Source organism: Xiphophorus hellerii, chromosome 14 (assembly GCF_003331165.1).
Source record: "Xiphophorus hellerii strain 12219 chromosome 14, Xiphophorus_hellerii-4.1, whole genome shotgun sequence".
Lineage (NCBI taxonomy): Eukaryota > Metazoa > Chordata > Actinopteri > Cyprinodontiformes > Poeciliidae > Xiphophorus > Xiphophorus hellerii.
Window position 1 is genome coordinate 22,378,843 of NC_045685.1, and position 23,234 is coordinate 22,402,076.

The window sequence follows — 23,234 nt, forward strand, 5'->3', positions numbered from 1 at the left end:
TCGTCAGTCTCTCCCTCTCATTTATTCCTTGTGGTAACTGTCGGCGCTCAGGGAGTTGCGGTAGAGAGGATCTATAGCAGCTCTGTTGACTTTGGCCCCGAGCAGACAGAAAGCCGAGCCTTTAATTTGAGTGGTTTCAATATCTGTCCCCTTAATAAAACAAATATCTTTGTTTGGAGAGAAAGAAATAACCCCCCCAATTACCATGGAGTGAGGAACTACTGGATGCGAGTCTTTAAACCGACCGGGCTTTGAGATTCAGAATAAGAAAATGCAACGTGCAAATCAGCGATCGGGTTTCAAACTGCACAAATCGGAGCGCGTTGCTCACCGAAACCCCGGGTTTAAAATGTTCCTGTGAATTCCTTCCACATCAGGCCAGTGACATCCACCAGCCTCAGTTAGAAAATACTTTACTGTGCAATTCTGACAAGTAAGAATGAAGAAATTGTCTGTTTGTTGCCAGTGAGAGGAGATCTGGAGATATGACACAGGATTAGGCATGATACGATTAATCGGATTGCTCAAGATTAACACGATTAATCAGGATTTATCAGATTGTTCAAGAGTAATCATAGATTGAGATTAACTAAATTAATTGTGACTAATCGTATTGTTAATTATTAAGCCAATTAACCGTGACTCATCTGATCGATCAAGATTAATTTCATCAATCCAATTAATCGTTATTAATCAGAATGATCATGATCAATCAGATTAATCATAATTAATCTGATTGATCATAATTAGATTAATTGTGATTAGTCAATTTTTTAAAATACTTGTCAGCTATTTTTTTATTGATCAATCATTAACTGGAGTATACAGATTCAAAAACTGCCATTTGATGAAAAACAATGTTTTCAGAGCGGTAATAAAGTCAAAACTGTGAAAAATAAATATAATTTTAGCATTTAAGATGCAAACTTTTTTCTGCAAATATGTTTTAGCCCAAACACCTCGTGACATGGTGTTGAATTCACTAAATAAATGAATTTAATCAATAATAAGTTTTATTTTTATCTTAAAAAGGACTGATTGATTCCTTTGTTTGCATCTTATTATGTATAATAAGATCTAGTATTGTATAAAAAAACTGGTTACATTTGTTTTGTCCAATGAGTCGTCAGAATAATTAATTACTAAAATAATCGTTAGTTGCAGCTGCAAACATGATACAGAGTTGTGATAAGACAGTGTGTACACTTCCTTTGAAGAAGTGCTTTGCATTTTCCACTGTTACAACCACAAACCTCAATAACTTATGTCACAGACACAAATTAGCACAAACTTGTGAAATAGAAGGAAAATTGAAGACGGTTTTCAAAAATGTTTCACTGAGAAACATTGGAAACCAGTGGTGTCTATTTAGCCTGCTTTACTTTGACGTTACAAAAAGAATAAAATCATATTTAAGATTCCCGTAAGATATAAATTAATCTTAAGTATGAATCCAAATTGCATCAGGTTGTCATGGGAACATGACAATATGTGAATCAGCTGAACGGGTGTGGATACTTTTGTAAGGGGCTGTAGAGTAACGGGAACAGAATGAATGAATGAATGAATGAATGAATGAATGAATGAATGAATGAATATGTTAAAGGATGAGTCTGTTACCTACATGCAGGCTGGAACTAGAAGTCGAGAGGTTAATGATAGCTGAACTGGCTCCATCTGCAAACTACAGGAAATCATGCAAAAGCACAGAAAACACAGAGAAAACACAAACTGTCAGGTTAGATGATTAGAGCTCTATACAACCTGACCTTCAGAGCCTTTAACAACAGCGCTACATAACAACAGCACTACATAACAACAGTGAGAACAGGTTTCCAAGCCAAAGAGCCAAATGGAACAATAGAAATGTTTTTAAGCTACAGGTTGATAGAAAGTGGATAAAAGTAAGTCTGGATCAGTTAAAATCTGCTTTTATGTTTCTTTGAACAGATTGTGTAGGATAGGTCTGTGGCCTATACAAAACATGTTCGTTACATTTTTTGCACAAAATCATTCGTAGGTAACTAGATTTTAGTCTGATCGGTTCTGTTTTAGGGCGTCCTGTCACATTAAATGCAAGTAATCTCAACGTTCACACTCACACGTGAAAATGGCTGCAAACAGATGCGCAATCATACAACCGCACATCTTTGAAAAGCAGAAGTGGAGCCTCCTGAACAACCAACAAGAATGCAGCGGGTGGTTTCTGGATGGTAAGTCCATAACAAAACCCTTGTCTTTTCCAGCAGCCATTGTACAGCGCATAAAATCGGCTGACCAAATGTTCTGGAGCTCTGCTTGGGCTTGGCTGAGGTTGCTAGGTAATGGCAGAGTGCCTGTCAAGGAACTTTTTGAAAGGCTCTTTTTTCTTATGTCAAAAAAACATGAACTTATTGCCAAACAATGGCTCAGTTGGGAGCTTTTTAAGTGCTTAGGCTGCTTTTGGAAGTGGTTGAGACCCAAATGGAAGTATAAAAAGCTGAATTCTACACTTTTATTAATTTTAATTTTTATTTCTGAACATGTAAATTAAGTTATCTGTTTGATTACAGTATTTAGTTTACTTTGGAGTGAGAATGGAGAGTGATTTTTTTTCTATTTTTTGTAGTTTTTACCTGTTAAAGTGCTGCTTTCTGGAGAATCTGGACGAATAGAAGACACTGTGTATCCAATCACTCTGTAATGACTGGTGATAAATTAACAAAACACCAGGTAGAAAAATGCTAAACGTTGTAAATTCTTGCCCCTGTTTGCCTTTTTTGCAGAGATTAAAAACAATGCTGCTTATTATTGAGGTTGCTGACCAGCTGCTAGACTTCACAGCTGTTTCCAAATTACAGATTTCTAAATCCTCAAACATGAGGAACATTCAGCAGGAACCGCAGATTTATCGTCTGGTTTGGTTGCTCTCATTGTGTCCGCTGCGCTGTTTTGATGTCGGGAGCTTTAATTGGACGAGGTCGTTAATGTCAGGGAGTGTACACTGATTTCGACACCCTGCTTAGACTCCGTGAACCCTCAGAGTGATTTATGCTTCTTAGCTCACGCTGCGCATTTCTGGACCTCCCATGTTGGCACACATTAAAACCTGCTACTCCCACTCCGACGCAATGAGACAAAAGTAATTGAAGAGGATGGAAAATGTGAGGTTTGAGGCGTGAAAGAGGTCAGTGTTGAAACGCTCCCCGCAATCCTGAAAGCTATTTCAGCATAAAGGCAAAAATTTAACGCCCAGGAAATGAAGCTACGTTCATGCAAAGTGTCCTGATGTGACAGGCGAAACATGTGAAGCAGGATTGAGAAGAGAAGAAACAACCAGAGATGTCTGAGAGGTGAAGAGACTGATAAGACTGCAACATGCAACAGATATGATAATAAAGACAACAAGACATTGAAAATGAAACTACTAAAATGTGCGCCTGGGGAAAAAAACACAAAACATTTTATGCAGCAATAAGACAAAGAAAGAAGAGATTAGGAATAAAGTTGGAATTGGGTAGAAGGACTGATAATCGTCTGAAGGAGATTTGGGGAGATGGAAGAGTCCAGAAAATGAGTGCAGAATACAAGAGAAAATTTAGAAAAATGTATCTGGAAGCAGAGATGAAGGAAGGAGGGATAAAGCAAAAAAGTACACTTAAAGCTAAAAATAATTAAGGAGAGAAAGAAAAATAATGACTCAAGGTGCGTTTACACCAATCCAGTTTAGTGCACTTCAACTGTACTTTAGTTAATTTGACTAGAAAGTCCCGTTCATTTGGTGAGGTATGAATGTGCAATCAAACTCTAAAGCAAACTCTGGTCCGCCTAAAATATTCTCGGTTCGGTTGAAGTGAACTCTGGTGCAGTTTGAATGCAGATGAGAACGCCAAGCCAACCAGAGGCCGCTTCAAAGGCAGGAAGTGGACTAAATTGCAGGGGATTCTGGGTAAATACAACTAAAACAAATGCGCAAGTCTAGTGCAAGCGGGAGAAATGGCTCGTGGTCTTTTACCAAAGACAAAAGAGAAACCCTACAACTGTTAAAATCTGACAAGACTCCATATCTGTTTATATTTTGTGAAGAAGGAAGTTGTGCTCATGTCTTCCTCTGAGGATTTTGGTGCAGCACCCCCACAGGCGAGGAGGGGAACAGCATTTTTTCAATTAGTTTGGACAGTTTCAAACATCACAGAGTGAAATCAAACAGCAGCAGCAGAAAATTTAACAAATGTTTACCAGACTATCACGTTAGAAGCGCAGTTTTGTCACTGAACTATTGAGACTTTTGCTCATTTTTGTTTCACTGCAAAAACACAGAATATTACCAAGTATTTTTGTCTAGTTTCTAGTGCAAATATCTTAAAACTTGGATTAAGACAAAACAACTTGTTTTAAGTAAATAATTCCTTAATATTGATAAAAACTACTGGCTCAACTGGCAGATTATTTCACTTATAACAAGGGGAACATGTCTTGTTATGAGTGAAGCAATCTGAAAGTGGAATGTTAAGAAATTATTTACTGAAAACAAGCTCTTATATTTTGCTGAAATGTTACTTATAAGTTAGTTTTGTATTAATTCAAGTGTACTAAGATAATTTAACTAGAAACTATACAAAAATATGTGGTGATATTCTGTGTTTTTGCAGCGTTAGCAGTAGTTTTAATGACAGACATGTTTGATACCTCAGAGTCTGAGATGAGTGAAGACAACTATTCAAAGAGAAACTTAGAAAGTCTGATTTCAGTGTTTAACACCTTTTACTGTTACTCCTTAAGGGTTCAGTCCTCAGATGCCATTTATGATGGTGATATTTGAATATATGGTGGCTCAGAGGAGACAAACTCAAAAAGAGACAAAAAAAATTTGATTGGAACTCTTATTAAAGCTTCAATGTCACTGTGTATTTTTTAGGAGATTTTGCAGAAAAATTAATTATCAAAAGCAGAATTTGGTGGTGAGTTGTGCAAGCTCTTATTCCCTGCTTTGGCATATTACAGTGAAATAAAAACGCTACAAGAATGCCCCAAACATCCAACACATTCCTAATGTTAATAATAAAAATCTTCAAGATGTCCTGGTGTCTGTTTTTCACGATTAAATTTATTTATTTTTATTTTTCTAACTGATGGAAGTGGAAAAATTGTGACAGAAACTCTAAAAAGGACAATTTTCAAAAAGGCATAACTGTCAGAGAAGTTATTAATTTGAATGATATTGTAAATTTGTTGTATTTGTTGAAGAAAAGTGCAGCTAAATTATGTGTAAAGGCTTTTTTAGTGATGATTTCAGCTTGTTAGCAGGTTGGTTTTACCTGGTCAGGAACAAGCGGCTCCTGATCATCAATGTCAACAAAGACTTCCCCAGAGGTCAACGTCGGTGTCTCGCCTTGATTCAGAAACACAAATAGGGGAAATTTTATCACAGATATGATGTTCGTATTTGTCCATAAGGTAATTTTTCTCTTACGTCTCCATCTGTCCCCTTCCTCCTCCTCCTCCTCTGCTCGCTCCTCCTCCTCTGTGCGTTGGTACTCCTCAAGCGACCGAATGGTGCACTGACCGACCACCGGCTTCCTCCCAAACTGACGGTTGTCAATAATTTTGATTATGATGGGCGGCATGTAGAGCTCCTCACGGGGAAGTCTCTGTTGACAAGGAACCAAAAGGAGACTTAGAAACAAAACACAATATCATCAGCATAAAGCTTTTTTTTAAAATTAGAAACATAATTTCAAAACAAAACATGATATCATCAGAATAAAGCTGATTTTATAGTAATTAGCAACATTAAGGAAACACTGTTTGCTATAGGGGTTTAGATCGTAGCGTGAATTCAGGCAGTCGATGATTTGATCAAATCAACAAACACATCAGGAGAACAAAGTTATGGGTCGTTTACGAAGCTAGCTATTTCCAACTTTTGTAAATACTACTATCTTTGAGTACTGGTAGGTGTGCTAATTCCACAGATAAATAAAGGAGCGGAAAGCTGACATATTACCCTACATCCAGTGGGTGGTGCAGAAAAACAGGGGTCACAATTGATAATAGCCACACACTAGAATAAGATTTTAGTTTTGATAGAGAGCAAAAAAGAATTTGCAAGTGAGCAGAGAGAGGCTTTGCTAGCAAGGAGAAAATCTGAGCGCGAACACAAAAATTTGAGATAGCACAAAGAATATTTGGAAGAGGGCAGAAGTTTTGAGAACAAAGAGATGAAATTATGCCGTCAAACTGAAAATGTGTGCTCTTGACAACTGGATAAGGTCAGGAAAAAGTTTTAATAAAAAAAATGGGAAGGGAGAGGGAAGTAGGTTAGTTGGCTAGCTTGACTTTGACAACTTAAGATGTAGATGTGCTGTGGAATTCAGTGTACGTTAGTTCAGTTGAAAAATAAAAAGTGACCCACACACCAACTTTCTGAGAGATCATCAGTAGAGCAGATGATTAAATTAGCTAATCAATCACTACTGTGTCCAGATGATTATTTATAAGTAATCTCAAAATAAACTTCAAGAGTGAAAACATAAAACTGTAGACTGAATGTTAGCGCCGCTAAGTTGGTATGACAAACTTATTTCAGTTTCGAGGGCCAGTTTGCCAACTTTACAGCTGACTGTGTGCAACCTGTGTTGTAATTGCATATGTTACACTGTAAAAACACAAAATCTTACCAAGTATTTTTAGGTTTATATTCTAGTGTAAATATCTTACTCCACTTAAAATAACACAAAACTAACTTAAACATTTTAGCAAGATATAGAAGATTGTTTTAAGTCAATAATCCCTTAATATGGATAAAAAAGTTAAATACTATGCCAATGAAATTAGTAGTTTTTCATCAATATTAAGAAATTATTGACTTAAAACAAGCCCTGTTTCCTTCTGAAAAGTTAGTTTTGTCTTATTTCAAGATATTTATCCAGAATTTTGTCTAGAAACTAAACCAAAATACTTGGTAAAGTTTTTATGTTTTTGCAGTGAAGATATCTGACGATCTTCCCTGTAGAAGTTACTCCTTTAAAAAGCCTCAAGGGCAACATTTTAAGTAAATACCTAAAAAAAATTAGTCAGTTAATGTAATTCTTTTGACCTTCTCTGGCTTTGAAGAGGCCTAAGTAGGTCTACTGATGCTAAAGAAACACATTAAATTGAAAGAGTTAGAGATGTGGTCTGACTCTTCAAAGAGTTGTATTTAAGGAAAATATGCATGTGGCATTTTGCTCTGCCCCTGTGGCATAAGAAAGCACTTATGCAGTCAACTTTAAACCCTAATATTGTTAACAGTGAATGCTTGGACTGAGTTCTGGGGCTGAATTTAAGGGAGAAAAATGTGTGCATGTTTCCACTGTCCGGTTCAGGCTGTCATACGCCGGTGGTCAAACGCAGGGCCTTAATCTTGTTAACATTAAACAGCATGAGCTGCGCCTGAGTCTGAGGGGGAAAAAATATGTGATAATTTCCATACCCGAGTTTAAGCTGTCATAATAAAACGCAGAGGGGATCAGCTTTAGACTTTAATATTGTTAAACTCTTAAGAACATTTCGGAACAAAGTGTCTGAGTAAGGAGAAAGTAGGGATTAAATCTGGAGCCCAGATTTAAGTTTTGTACAAAATTATTGAAGCACATTTGCCACTATTGATTCAATGTCTTATTATTCCGTCATTTCTGAACAGGTTTTTAGTTTGCTATCTTTCCATAATGTTGGAAATTCATTATTAAAAAATACTACGTAGGAATATGGGCCTGAATGGTGCGCTATGTGATAATAAAATTTACAGAAAATTTACAGAGAAATCTTAATCCTCCTTTTACTCAAAGAGACAGAACTAAGAAAGTTGGACTCTAGCTGATTAAATTTTTTTTATAAGTTTAATCATTTATTAACACTTTCCCACTGATATTATTGTCACTAAATTCATGCATAAATATTTTTTTTAATTTTCTCTCAATATATCTGAGGCATTTTGACACAAAGTCAGTAATTATGCCCATTCCTCCATAACAAATGTAACTTTCACTATCTAGACGTTTTTACAATTTAGTGTCTATCAAAAGAGTGTATCGTCAGATTAAAATGAAGAAAAACACACACGCTTCCTGCAGCGGCGGGAGTGAAATTATCGTAATAACCCGACATCGGCTGCAAAGCGCAACGTCTCCCCTTTCAGGAACCATTGAAATTTTTCAGATAGTGCAAAGTGTCGCAGCGTTACGGTACCACAAATTCGGCTTGTAAAAATGTGATGTCATGGACACGTTCGGCTGAATAAAGTTAATGTTAATTAAAATAATAATTAATGTAAATGTTCAACATCAACTGAATGTGAAGATCTCAACTAACTTCAAACTGAACTACTTTGAATCCAGAGCAAAACCAGTCCTGCTTCGACTACGATTTATTTTTATTTAATTTTATTCCTGCTTCACTCTTTTGATTTTGTCTTTTATTTATGTAGAAACAAGAACAAGTTACGGACTATTTTTCTTGTGTTTCTTTGCTTCTTTCGTTCATCGGTCAAATCAGTGAAGATTAAAAATTTTTTTTTATAACAAAAGAAAAATCCAAAAACATTCATAATTTGAGACTCATGTCTGTTTTATCACAAGAATTCAGAGTTTATTTTTCATCTGCATCCAGTTTCAAACCATCTGGCAAGTATCTGCAGCTCCACAAGAATCTGTACACTGTATTTATGTTGTATATTAATCTAGCGTACATGTTGGTGGCCACTGGAACGTCCTCCACTCTACATCTGCAGAAGCCCCATGAAGTTAAAACAGAGCTGGAAACATCTCAGACTGCCGCTTTTACTTTTCTACTAAAACATCTGAACTTTCCATGGAAAAAGGGAGGGAAGCCTAGGGTCCTTCCCTCTGGTGCCATTATTGTGGCTTAGCTGATGAAGATAAATGACTGAAGCAAACCACATCACAGCAGAGGTCTCATTAACCATGAAAGCAGTGGGTCTGGGCTCTGATTACACTCTGTGTTTGTGTATGGTTTGGTCTGTCCCCATGCTCTCACCACATCAAGGATGAGAGTGTTGACGTCAAAGTTTGGCTTCTTCTTCACGCTGCGGATGACGCAGCTCTGCACCATGCTGCCTCCACACTCCACCTGCAGGCTGGGAGACGTAACGCTGGACAGCTGGAAGCTCTTTAGGTTTCGAATGCCCCAAGCTAAGATCTGACGCAGCGAGACAGGAAGAGAAGGAAGTGTTTATATTTTTACACAGATAATTATCAACATAATCCAACGCTACTAGGTAATTCGAGAAGTAGTGGAGATTTTAGGATCTACACTGCAAAAACACCAAATCTTGTTTCTAGTTTCTAGTGCAAATATATTATTACACTTGGAAAAAGACAAAACTTACTTAAAAGTAACTTACCAGCAAGATATGGGGAATTGTTTTAACTAAATAATTCCTTAATTTTGATAGAAATGTACTAGCTCTATTGGCAGATTATTTCACGTATAACACGGGGAGATTGTCTTGTTAAAATTGTCTAGATAAAAATTATCTTGTTATCTAGAACTAGCAGTTTGATTACTTGACTAACTGTAACTTGGACACTATTTAGCCATTAGCTTGACTGTCAGCAGCTGTTAGCCTGATTCCAAGTAACAGTTATCTTATCTTTGATATACTGTAACCTTGGCGCTATTTAGCTAGTAGCTTCACTGTGAGTAGCAGTTAGCTTGATTCCAAGTAGCAGTTAACTGAGCAACTGAACCTTGACAATATTTAGCACTTAGCCTGACAGTAAGAAGTGTTAATCTTAACTCTGAGTTGCTGTAATCTTAACTCTATTTAGCTGTTAGTTTGACTGTCAGAAGCTGTTAGCTTGACTCCAAGCAATAGTTAGCTTTGAGTAACTGTAAACACTATATAGCAGTTAGCTTGACTGTCAGTAGCTGTTAGCCTGACTCTAAGAAGCAGTTTAAGTCAGATAAGCTGTAGCCGTGACACTATTTAACTGTTATCTTAACCGAGACTAGCTCGGTTAGCTTAACCGAGCTAGTCTTGGTTAAGCTAGTCGGTTAAGCTAACCGACTAGCTTAGTTGGTATAAACTTGATGCTGATCTCTTTCTAACAATTTCTCACTGTTTTTGTGTAAACAGACTGCTATCGACCTCAGTTAAGATACTGACTGCTAAATGTTATTCCACATGGCCCCATATAATATATAACCTCTAAATTGATTTATTCTATTACCCCAACAACAACAACAAAAATAAGCATCTAACTGTCTATAACTAAAAATATTAGCTTTGTGTGCAAAATGAAAACATTATTCTAATTGATTTGTCTTTATCACTGTTGTACCTCAATGGCCGTTCTTTGCAGAACGGGTTTGATCCCCTGGGGAACCATGAAGACATTGGGTTCTCTCTGGGGGGGCGGATAGGGAAGGTCCGACTCGTCTGGCTGCCATTAGGAACAGAGAACAGCAGTGGGTCAGAGACAGAACCCTGAGGTACATCACACAGCAGGTCATGCTGCTTTCAATGATGTAAATACTGCTAGGATTTTTCATTACTAACAAGAAATGACAAAGTTTAGTTGAAGCATGACAAACATTAGGTTACAAACACTCATGGTCGACATTTTAATATAAAAAAATAATTTCTTTTCAAATAAATCTCACAAAATATCTAATAAAATGGTCTGTGGAAGGCTAAAGGCAACCTGTAATATGTGTTAATTTTGGGTTAATTTAAAAATATGCAACATAATCACATTTTCAGAAAAATTATTTGGAAGAATTCACACATTTTGTCCTGAATGAATAATAAAACAACCTCTTTAGGCTTCCATTTGCCACTGTATATATATATGGAACAGCAAAACAAATTAGTAAAAGAAAAAAAACAAGTTAACAGAGGACAAAGAGCAAGCTAGCATGACTGCAGCTGGGTTATCTGCAGATGATGGGTTTGATGCTTCATGCGTGCACTTTAAAATTGTACCCATTGCTGCAGGTTTTCAGACAGGAATCCTGGAAACATCAACTGAGGGATCAAAAGTGAAGAAAAAAAAGAAAGAATAATATATAAAGAAACAAATTTAATACACAAATAAGTCAAGATGATTGTTTCTTCTTTAATCACAATCTTCTAGATGAGATGATTAAATGAAGATAGAGTTACACTCATTTTTTCATTGTCAAGTAGTCTGTTTTTCTATTCTTGACTACAGGATTACTGCAGGGTTCACCAACAAAAATAATACTTTTTAAGACCTTTTTAAGACCATTAACAATAAACATTGGTAAATTTTTATTTTAGCCATGACAGATGCAAAAAAGCTAGCTAATTACCAGCTAGTTAGTGGTAGCTGCAAATGTCATGAGTCACAGATCACAATGATTTTTATCACAATGTTTGTAAGTGACTCAAAAGTTTGCCTGACAGAAATGTCTCACAAAAAAAACATATACAAGACTAAACAGTCCTGCCACAACAGAATTTAAGACCTGTGATTGACTTTTTTCAAGCCAACTTACATTTTTACTGAACTTAAGACATTTTAAGGCCTTAATTTTACATGAACGTAAGCCTTTTTAAGACAACAATTAAACTTAAGACTGGTATCACCACAGAAATGTACAAAAGAAATTTGCATCTTATATATAGTAGTAGTGTCAAGCTTTTTAGCACAGAAGGAATGTAGCATCGTACGGTTGACAGCAGAAGTTAGCCAGTGGCAAAGATAAAAATCATCCAGCTAACAGGATTTACACTTTACTTTTACAATAAACGTTAATAAGTTAGCTAGCTAAGTAGGGTATATTAGCCGCTAGTTAGCGGTAAATATTCCTGCCACAACAAAGTTTTGTTGTTTTTAAGGCCAACTTACTTTTTTTGTGAATTTAAGACATTTTAAAGCCTTAATTTTACAAACTTTTAAGACTTCTTAAGGATGTGTGGAGACCCTGGACTAGTCTCTTCTTTTTTTCAAGTCTTTCGAGCAAATTGTGTCATGTGATTTGCTCTGTGTGGTCTTACCTCGTCCAGTACGTGGATTGAACTGACGGCATCACCCTGTGTTTAAGAAAAAGGTCGATTTTAATGTAGAAACTTTTAAAAGAAAAATGGCAAATATTTAACTAAAGTGAAGTAAATTCATGGTAGTTTTGTTTTAAGGATTGTGAGGTTGTAGATAAACTGACCTCTAGTCCTGGAAGGTGGTGAACTGCTGGCTGTGGAAACAAAATTAGAGAATAAATTTGAAACAGTACAACTGGGAAAAGTTTGGTTTTAGTCCATAATTACACCAAAGTTTCTGTAAGCTTCAGTTGTTACTCGCATAGAAACTAGATGAATGCTGAGCTCCAATGTTAAGAATTCTGTTGTAATTACATATAATCTCAGCTAGGGGGAGCATGTAGCGGTTTAATAAAAGGGGTCCGAGAATAAAGCCTTGAGGAACCTCGGATCAAAATTGATAATTTCTGTTCTAATACAAACATTCGTTGATGAACTAACAGATGCCAAATATAGAATAATTATTTATAAATATGAATATATATTATTTAAACCTTAGTAAATACGAGCGAAAAGCCTTAAATAATCTCATATTGAAATAGTTGCTGAAGTTTTTCACCTGCCGTATCATCTTCCTGACTTTGTAGGACAGCAAAAAATCTTAGAAACACTCAACTTACTTTTTCATTATTTTACACTTTTTAATTGTTAACTGTGGAAGATCAACACAGTTTGCCTCATTGAATGAAATACTGTCTTGTGTGTAAAAAAAAAAAAGTGCAAAAATGTTTCAGTAACATATTTTCTATTTATTAATCCTCTAATAAAAAAAACGTAATTTGTCATTTTTGTAATTTTTCTTTAAAAATTTTTGGTACACTAAATAATTTTGTAATTGGCCGACGGGAAGATTAGTAACCACTAATGGAAAATCCTGATAAATAAACAAATAAATATACTCAAATTAAATGATCTCAGTGTGAGATCATACCAATGTGAAAAAGATTAATTTATTTTAATAATAATAAATAATACATAAAGGGGTTTTAAGGCCACTTTTCGAGCTTGTTTGTGTATATGATCGACAAGAATTAATAAATCTGGTTGGAGTTTCTCAGATTTCTAAAGTTTTATATTGAATTATTTTATTCCTTTCTAAATGTGAAGAAAACTATTTGATCACACTTTAAAAAAAAGAAACAACCAGCAACAGACAAAGAGGTTTCACAAAGCTGCTTTTGATGCACAATGTATGTACTGTATGTCTAAATATAACAGCCCTAATGTCCCATCTTCGGTAAAACTTGCGTTTTGGTAAGAGAATTTGAATAGGAAGATTAGACGTACATAGAGTAAAACAGAGAGAATGAAAGAAAAGTGGTGATGGTGGCAATGGGGAAACCTTTGACCTTTTCTCTACGTGTGAGCTCGAAGGCGGCCAGCAAATCGCCGGCGCCCGAACTCCCTCTGCGAACAGGGAACCAGGCGAGTCGAGGCGATGGAGCGAGGGACGGCTGGCACACGCAGCGACCCATGAACTCATCCGCCCCCTAATCGATTACAAAACAACATAGACGTTCAGAGTTCACCAACACAACAACGCTAAGACAAACAGAGGCACCAGATGCTCACATATGAGTCCTCGTCATAAAGCTCCACCACAATGTTGGGGGGATTGGCCGCCGTCGCATCGGGGTCTCCGAAAATCTCCACCTCGTAGAAGATGAGCGTCTGATCCCAGGTGGGGTTGAGGGTGTTGCGGACGGTCACCGTCCTCTGGGACTGATGGAGGAACGACACGATGGCGTAGGGGTCTGGAGCGACAGAAACATTCGATTCACCTAATGTTTCACTCAACGGAGGCTGACATGTTGGAATAATGTCCATAAACCTGTTTTTTAAAGTGATCTCTTATGGAAAAATTCACATTTTGCAAGTTTTTATGCTTCCATTTGAGTCCAAACTGCTTCTAAAAACAACCAAAGTACTTAAAATAAACACCAATCCATATTTTTAGGAAAAAGTTGAAGTTTTTTGGTGTCTGGAAAACGAGCTTTTGCACAACCCTCCCTACTGTTGAGTAGCACAGCGCCGTTACCTAGCAACCTCAGCCAAGCCCGTCCGTCACCTAGCAACCCCAGTGGAACTCCAGCACATTTGGTCAGCTGGTTTTACCGCTGCAGGTTTTGTTGTTGACTGACCATCCAGAAACCGCCTAAATCTAAAAATGAGTCCCAAAGACACACAATTATACAGCTGTACATCTTTGAAAAGCAGAAGTGGAGCCTCCTGCATTCCTGTTAGTTGGAGAAAATCCAATTAGTTTATAATTTTGGATTACTTATTCTTATCCCTTAGAGAAACTCCTATTAGGTTATAATTGTGAAGTACTTTTGTTGTTGTTTTTTTTCCTTTTGCTTTTCTTTTGTTTGTATTTGCTCTAATTCATGTAAAGCACTTTGAAATGCCTTGTTGCTGAAAATGTGCTATATAAATTAAACTACCTTACTTTGGTTGTACAGGAGGCTCCACCTCTGCTTTTCAAAGATGTACAGCTGTATAATTACAGATCTTTGGGACTCATTTACAGATTTATTTATAGACTAACATATTTCCAGGTACATATTATTATTTATTGTCTATCTAGGTCATTTAAATTACTTATAATTTCACACCTATGTATGTATATTTTATTATTAACTCTAGATCATTTTTGGTCATAGTTGCTAATATCTAACATCTTGGATGGAGTAGCTTGTCAACACATAAGCAATTTCTTCTTGAGGATCAATAAAGTATATTTTATTCTATTCTATTCGTTTGCAGCCATTTTCATGTGGCGGGGGCGAGGCCAACAGCAGCTTATTCGGATTTAAAGTGACAGCGTCCTAAAGCAGCTCATCCTGAATGTAGCTGTAAACAGGAAGAACTGATCAGTCTAAAATCTCATTACCCAAGAAGGATTTTGTTAAAAAAAATTTTTTTTGAACATGTTTTGTATAGGCCATAAACCTCTCCTAACTTGTTCAAGGAAGAACAATGGATCACCTTTAATATTTCATGAGGTCATAGCCAAACTTCATTGCGATGTTATGGAAGTGGAAGTGCTTATTGCATTGTGAAACGTTTCAGGGAAGGTTCTCACTAGCGTAGCAACATTTCAAACTGTCCCGGCGTTTGGGAATGTCGGGTTGGGGACAGGCCGCTGGGAACGCGGCTCCGAGTAGTTTGTTATTCCAGGTCACGATCGTCCCCTCAGCGTTAAACACACACATATTGCTCCCAGTGTGTGTGTGGCGCATGCATAGAAGAAATTCACATGTACGTACAGTTACACGGACAGGGTAGTTTGTTGTTTTAGGCTGAGTAACGAGTCTCTGTGGAGCCGTTAGCATCAGAGTAAACAGAAACTAAGATGCATTTTCCCACCAGTCCTCTATTAACCCTGACACACCCACACACCAACACACACGCATACAATTCAATTAGCGTCCGTTCCCATTAGCCCATATAAAAACAAACAGCCCAGAGGGGTTATCTAAATTTTTGTTTGAGTGAGTAAAAGGGAAGTAAAGATGGAAGAAAGGTTCATAAACACAATGAAGACGGAAAAAAACTGTAAATACAGATGGGAAAAAAGATAAGGAGGAGAAAATGAGAGTTAAAGTGAAAGAAATGATTAAGAGATACTGTGGTTCTCAATATGGAAGACTAAACATGTTTCTAAAAGAGGAATAAATGTTTGGAAATAGAGAATTAATAAACAAACACTGAAACAAGCGTTGAAGTCTGGGTGATTAAAATGGAAAATCTCTCCATGGAGGTTCATACACACACACACACACACACACACACCCACACACACACACACACAAGCACATAAAAATAGAGATAATAGTGTCCAAACTAAAAAATGTCGAGTTGAACGTACTTCACGGACCACAAAACATTTGGTATTTTTCTAAACAATAAACTAAACGCACAGTATTTTAATAAAATGAGCAGTCAGATTTCTGTAAACAAGCACTGAATGAATCACTGTAGATTTTTTTTTAAAAATGGTAGAAAACCAGATCCTAAACTTTACATTCTGATTTGTTTTGTTTCTTTTCAGCAACAATAACAGGATTTTGCTCACTCTGCCTTTATTTTTCAAAGTTTGCATTTGGTCCCCATTACTAATAAATTAAATCAAAAGTAAAATCCTGCATGAATACTTTGTGTTGTACATTAAAATTTAAATCCCCACATTGTTTTTAAGTTTATCTGCATTAAACTGCCTGAACTTGCAAACCAAATTAATCTTGAATTGTGATCAAAAATCATTCCCAGGGCCACAAATGGCCCCCGAACCACACTTTGGACACCCCTGGCTCATAGTAAATCACAAAACTGCATCGTATTGTCTAATATTATGTTGTATTGTGTCATATTGCACTTTAATGTACAGTAACGCATCAGAAAGTTTTATATTTTACTGTATAAAATTGTAGCTTCTAATATTACTCTATATATATAATCAAATATAGAATCATATTATATCGTATGTTATTGTATCATTTAATGCATCATGTTGCATTATGATACTATTTTGTACCATATCCTAGGCTAAATGCGACATATCTGAATTTTTTAACAGCTCAATTCTGATGTTTTCACCTAAAAATAATTTTTAAAAACCATCTGATCAGTTCTGTGCTAATTCCATTATGGGGACCTAATCGGATACGAATCCGATAATCTTCAAATCGTCTGGGGGAAAAAGCGATTATGTTGCTTTTTATCCGACTTTTACATCATTAACGTGAGACATGCGTCATAATTCTGCACCAGAAAAAGCCGGATGTGGGAAACTTAGAGGCAAACAATAACTATAAGCTAATAGTTCTACTTTGTTTTTTATTTAGCTTCCTTCGTTTTTTTATTGGCTCCCATTGCTCAACAACGTTAAAATCAAAAGATTGCAGCGTCCATTTTTACTTCTGTAAACAATACGCAGCTGTGGGACGTCTACGTTCTTCTGCGGTCGCTTTTTAATTTGTAGAATAAACACACAAGATCATATTTCAGAAACAAAAAATTGGAACTGCATCAAGACCAGCGGTGTGAACGTAGCCATATTATAGGTGAAACTATCTTAGAGAAACAAAGTGTCTTCAGTCAGAGGCTTCTTCAAATTCAGTACAGACTGCTGCAGGAGATCTTTCCTTTTAACAGCCGTTACAATCCACAATAACTCCTTGAATTAATCTGAGTGACAAAACATTTAGTTTTAATTTAAGTTAATTATTGCTCTCATGTCATTAAGTTTCTATTATTACAAGAATGTGATGACATTTAGAGATCCTTCTGTATAATTTGAACTTTTAATGTTTCGCATCAGCTTAGTAATTATGGTGCAGGATTATATTTACTCTCATGATTCTTCTTGCCTCAAAGCAAGGCAGTAAGAAGAAACAAAGACAAAAAGATTTAAAAGGAAAACAGGTCAGGAAATGATGGATGAAAATGGAGTGGAAGAGAAAAAAACCCCAGGAAAACAAAAGATGAAAGGCGACCACATGAAATCGAAAGGAAAACCAGAAAAGCCTAAGTGTTTGATAGCAGACGTAGTCTTTAATCATCTTCAATCAAAATGTCATGTCGCACCAGATGAAAACACAAGTGAAGCTCATTCATCAGTTTTACTCACCCATTAACTGTTCATGAGTGTGAATGAGCTGACTGAGTAAAGATAGCGATTTATCATTTGTTTGCTGGCAGAATCCTGTTTGATGACCCCGTTTTTCAAGCAGCCTCCCATCAATCATCTCTCTCTTTTGTTTATAAAAGTTTTAGCATGTGAGTCTGAGATGGCTTTCTGATTAACACACACACAGTAGCTGCAGTTTCCAAGACCTCTTTTTAAATCAAAGAAAAATATTTCTCTCCACTCTTCTCCTCCTTCTAATTACAATCAGAGCGATTTCATAATTAAATCAACGCTTTTAAAGCAGCTTGTTTCCCAGGTTTTTTGGCTCCCGTCTCATTTTGACTTTTAATCTGTTAGATATTTTTATTTTGAATTATTAAAAAGGTCAGCTGGAATTACTCAGGTAATTGTTTTTTGCAAGTTAAAAACTCACATCTGGGATAAGAGGCTTTGTGCGGGGCTCATAATCAACAACATGCTAGCGCTTTGCAAATACAGAGATAAAACCAAAATAAAAGGATTTTAACCAATAAAAATAATACTAAGTCATATATTTGGCTTTTTTAAATTGTTGCAACTTACATTTTTCTGGTTTTCCTCATTTTTACCAGCTAAAGCATAACATTAGCTACCTTAGAGCTGGATAATTTTAGCTAGCTCTAAAGCTAGGTATTCTAAGTATATTCTGTAAAACAAAATAGTCCAAAACTTTTCTGTGGATTTATGATAAAAAAAAGTGCAAACGTTTGGAAGGTTTCTGCTCTGTTACATCTAATTTTATTTTGAAGACATCTAAATGTCAACATTTCATAACTAAGATTTTTCTCTAATTTTTATTTACAGCTAAATAAATATGTAATAAAAACAAAAAAGAATTCTGATAAATCCTGAATTTCTAAATTGGGTGCGAATTACAACTTATCATTTGCCAATATCCAGCTGAATTTTGCTATTTTTGACAACAATCCAAAAAATGTTGGATTCACCAGTTGGCCACCAGAGGGCGCCAGAATACCAGCACATATTGAGATTCACTGTACCCGAGAAACTGTCTTTGTCCATTGGCAGCAGGTCTCTCGCTTGATACATGTAGCAGCGCAGGTGATAGCGGGTCCCGCCTGCAAGAAAAACCAGCTTCAGCTCCAAAAAACTCCATGAAAATTAGGAATCAGAACCAGAAAAAGAAGATAAGCATAAAAACAAAGAAGTGTGGGTGTTGTCCTACGGTCAAAGAAACAGGAAATGGTTGGTCTGTTGACTCCAAAAGTGGTGGTGACTGACTTGTCGTCGTGTTTGTCCTCTATGCTGCTCTGTGGAAGAAAAAGAAAGCGTAAAGAAATGTAAAAACTACAGATTGTAAGATGTTAGATGCAGACCCTGGTCACTCCAAAAAGTAATCAAAACATAAAAACTGCCCTTAATTATGGATCAATTTTGAATGTCCTCAAAATATTTATTATATTTTTAAAAAGATAAGCCATGTGATTTAACTGTAGAGCCTAGATATTTTATTTCATCACCTTGGTGTGTCCAGAAAACCTCGTAAACAAGTTTCAGACAAGAAAAAGAGAATAAATCACTGCTGCAAAAAAGCATAAGGTGTGGAGATTAAAATAAAAACATTACATAATTTCTTGTCTAGGAAAATTTTATTTGATACATATACAACATCAGATTAGTAAAGTCATATGTTATCTGATACAATTTCCCACCACAGAACTCATTGGTAACTAAAATCAGAATTTATGAGGCAACATTTATGCTAAATGAATGTAATAATTACTTAATAGTGAATAAAAGTGAGAAGAAAAATGTTAAATGTTTTATTTTTAATGAGATCAGCTGGAATCACTCCAGATTTGTTTTGTAAGTTAAACTCATATTTGGTAGAAAAAGGCTTTGTGATTGGTTCATGCATGCTAGCACTTAGCAACTACTGGCAATTAAGCCACAATAAAAGGATTTTACTCAATTAAAGTAAAGCTAAATAATATTTCTGGCTTCCTTTTTAAATTGTTGCATAGCTAAGGTTTCAAGATTTCCTTACTTTTAAAATTTTACCAGCTAAACCATAGCATTAGCTAACTTAGAGATAGCTAATTTTAGCTAGCTCTAAAGGTACAGAATAACTAATAAAAGCTAAATAATATTTAGCTGTGGACTGATGAGACAAAAGTGTAAATCTGTATAAAACTAAAACCCAGAATTGTTATGAAGGCCGCAGTTTGGACAGCCTGTGATAATATATTCAACCACCACAGATTAATTAAAGTCATAAATCTGAATATATGCAGCAGCATTTATGCTAAATTAATTTAATAATTATTTCAAAGCATACAAAAGTGAGGGGGAAATGTAAAATTCAATGTTTCTGTACATATTATATAGCATTTTTTGTGTGTTTTCAAAGGGGGTCCGGAAGCTAATGCTGCTCACCAGAGAACATTCCAGAGCAAAGATGGCGGCCGGTCCGGTCTTCTCCAGCGGCTCCATGCGGCAGCGCCACCTGCGCCTCCTGAAGCTGTCCGTCTTCCTGGGCTTCAGGTGGAAGTTCCAGCCGAACAGCGAGGCGTACTCCCAGCCCTCCCTGTCTGAATCATCCGGTCGCTGCTGTGGGAGGTTTAAAAAATTAGCAGATTTTCCTCAACTTTATTTTTCTCCGGAGAAAAAACGGAGTAAAACAGAAATAAGGGCAAAGGTGATGATTCTTCTACATCGTATTTTTCATTATTTGTGCGACTAGAGCACCAGCTGGTGGTCAAAAGAGAGAATTACAGCTAGAAAATCATATAAACTGCACCAGATGAGGAAAGCGGATAATTTTTGTTTATTTATTTATTCATCCTTTAATTTAAATCAATTACTTTTTAACTTTATACCTTTAGCATGTTTTTGGTACCTTTCTTTATTCAACATTTTACATTTCGTTTTTTTAAACTAAAAATATTTTTAAAATGTGAACTAATAATATCAATTATTTCTTTAGTTAATCTATTCACCAGATAACAGTACAAATAACTGTAAGTTTATTCAGCATATTAAAAAATATTTAAAAGGTTATTATATCATTAATATTTTGAATTAACATTGTAAATTAAAATTTTTTAATTGATTTTATTGTTGCCACTAAACACTGCAAATTAAAATAACTATTTAGTTAAATAAATATATTAAAGAAAAATATTAAAAGAAACAAGGTTACATAATGAATATTATAAATATATATTTTTTGTTAATTATCCATTCACCAGATAACACTATAGCACAGTCGATACAAAAGCAACATCTTTCCAAGTACATTTGGTTCAGTTTCAAGTGCAAATATCTCAATATTTCATAAGAAAATACAAGATCAGCATGCAAGTAACTTTTCAGCATGATATAGGAGCTTGTTTTAAGTGAATATTCTCTTAATATTGATTTTAAAAAGTACTAGCTCCACTTCCAAATTGAACTAAACTGAATTATAAGAACTTAATAAAGACTACAGCGTGCTGAAATCATGGAAAAGTATCACATGACGTCATTTAGAGGTGATTAAATCAGTTTATCTTTTTAATTTATAAACTAGTCACCTTCCTGAGAGCCTCCATCTTCTGCTGGTCTCTCCGTCTCATCCGGATCCATCGCCTCCTCCGGTTGGTGTGGTACATCTTCTCTGCAGGAACCCAAGACTTTGGTCGGCGGTCCGGAGGAATGGTGATGCCGTACTCCCAACCTGAAGTTGAAAACAAACCCATTATCAAAGCTATCGATTGGGTTTTATCTCTTCTTGTGGGTGGGTGTTTTACTTTCTCAGCACCTTGATCATCAACGGCTCTGTTGAGATCTTCGCTCCACTCCACCTCGTCCCACACCCACCCAGGAGGACACTCCACCTCGTCCTTCGGCACCGTTTTCTCCCCGTTCTGGAACAGAAACACCGATTTTTTGGTCTCTGCTGACAGCGACATGTTGGGAAACGGGTCCAGGTACGCACCACGTCGGTGTAGCCCTCCGGCATGCCGATCCACTGTCCGCCCGGTAACCTCATCTGGTTCTCAAACACCTCCTCTGTGAAGGTCATGTGACCGGCATCCACGTCAAACAGCAGCCTGGAGGGAAACCGCAGGTACAATACTGCATCATCTGCCCAAAAGGGTTATTTATCTGTAAGTCTTATGTCAAATATTTTAACTGGGTTTTTACACTATAGTTAAGTTTTATTTGTTTAGTACAATTGGTTTTAATTAGTTGTTAGACTGTGTTTGCTAGTTTCTATTAGTTATAATTAGTTCAATATTGTTTTGTTTTAGTTTACTTTTATTAATTGTAGTAGTATTTTTAGTTTATCATACTTTGTTTAATTTTTAGGTGCAGAATTCAAAAAGGTCACAGTGTTGCGATGTGATTGTGTTTACATAAATTGAGTAATGAAAACTCAACAGAAGATACTGTTTTCAAAAAAAATTATCCAATTATTGCTGAACAAAAACTGACTCTGGTGTTTTCTCACTAGTTTTATTTAACTTTGATGACCTTTGTAGTGTGAAGGACCATGCAAAAAAAGAAAATAAAAGAATTTGAAAGGAGCATTAAGCTCTGCAGTGTGACAGTAGTCTTGGACTCACGTCCTCTCTGGGCTGATGAACCAGTCTCCAGCCCAGGTCCATCCAGGTGAGGGCTTGAAGCTCTCTTTGGGCAGCTTCACTCTCCCCGTGACGTCGCTGAACTTCGGGTAGGTCAGACCCGTCGTTCCCCAGCTTCCCACCAGAGCCAGCCGGGTCTGGTTCTCGTACTGCAAATGATCCAAGACAGGTTTCCATGGAGATTTCAGTCCCTTCAGCATTTTTAATGGAGTGAAGCAGAACACCTGAGTGACGTTCGCTCCACCGCCTTCTTCAAATCTAGCAAAATGGGTGCCAAACATTTGTGCAGCAAAATTTTTTATTTGTGAAGCTATCATTTTAAAAACGTTGATAAAAACGTTTCTGGAGATCATCATTAATATCTTCAAAGCAAAAGCAGCACAAACAAAAGATTCTGCTGCACAAACGTATCACAAATGCAGCTGGGTTGATTGACACCAAATTTGTTTGATTTTATAAATGTGAGCAGAGGGAATAATTGACCTTTCATGACTCCAGGAAAGTTTTTTATTAATATCTTTACAATTATGGCGGCACAACCCAAATTGTTTTTAACACAAATGTTTGTTAGATTTGAAGACAGTGGGGGCGGCCACCTTCACTCAGGTAGTGACAACTTTTGATCAAAACTATCTAAAAACATTAAAGTCTGGTTGAATTAAAGTGAAATATAAAGAAACAAGGAATGACTGGATGGAGCCATTTTCTTAGTTTCCATCCACGGTAAAAAGAATCGGTTCTGTTTCTCATCTCGTCTCTTACCGTCTCAGCAAACACGGACAGTTTTCCTTCAGCAAACTGGTTGAAGTGTTTGGCGTCAGCAGCTAGTCCGAACCACACCTTCACCCTCAGCTGACCCGGAAGTTTGGCTTCTCCGCCGCTGCCCTGCGGGTACTGAAACACACCAGGTCATTCACAAAGAGCAGGGGTG

At 36.4% G+C, this 23,234-nt stretch overlaps 1 protein-coding gene across 12 annotated transcripts in view; it reads right to left on the reverse strand.

Annotated features, from left to right (window-relative positions):
- dysf (dysferlin, limb girdle muscular dystrophy 2B (autosomal recessive)) overlaps positions 1-23,234 on the reverse strand; it is an 88,357-nt gene that overhangs the window by 39,561 nt on the left and 25,562 nt on the right. For 7 of the 12 annotated variants that reach the window (XM_032583406.1, XM_032583402.1, XM_032583399.1 and 4 more), the window contains 18 exons: positions 23,066-23,197; positions 22,286-22,452; positions 21,655-21,769; positions 21,478-21,583; positions 21,251-21,393; positions 20,112-20,285; positions 18,901-18,985; positions 18,716-18,793; positions 13,616-13,797; positions 13,393-13,533; positions 12,169-12,198; positions 12,005-12,040; positions 10,967-11,008; positions 10,323-10,424; positions 9,016-9,177; positions 5,453-5,630; positions 5,298-5,371; positions 1,625-1,684 (listed from right to left, as the gene is read on the reverse strand). In XM_032583406.1, the coding sequence (XP_032439297.1) occupies positions 1,625-1,684; positions 5,298-5,371; positions 5,453-5,630; positions 9,016-9,177; positions 10,323-10,424; positions 10,967-11,008; positions 12,005-12,040; positions 12,169-12,198; positions 13,393-13,533; positions 13,616-13,797; positions 18,716-18,793; positions 18,901-18,985; positions 20,112-20,285; positions 21,251-21,393; positions 21,478-21,583; positions 21,655-21,769; positions 22,286-22,452; positions 23,066-23,197 (2,007 nt within the window). The remainder of the gene's footprint in view (positions 1-1,624; positions 1,685-5,297; positions 5,372-5,452; positions 5,631-9,015; positions 9,178-10,322; positions 10,425-10,966; positions 11,009-12,004; positions 12,041-12,168; positions 12,199-13,392; positions 13,534-13,615; positions 13,798-18,715; positions 18,794-18,900; positions 18,986-20,111; positions 20,286-21,250; positions 21,394-21,477; positions 21,584-21,654; positions 21,770-22,285; positions 22,453-23,065; positions 23,198-23,234) is intronic. The other 5 variants (XM_032583404.1, XM_032583403.1, XM_032583408.1 and 2 more) reach the window with 2 other exon arrangements.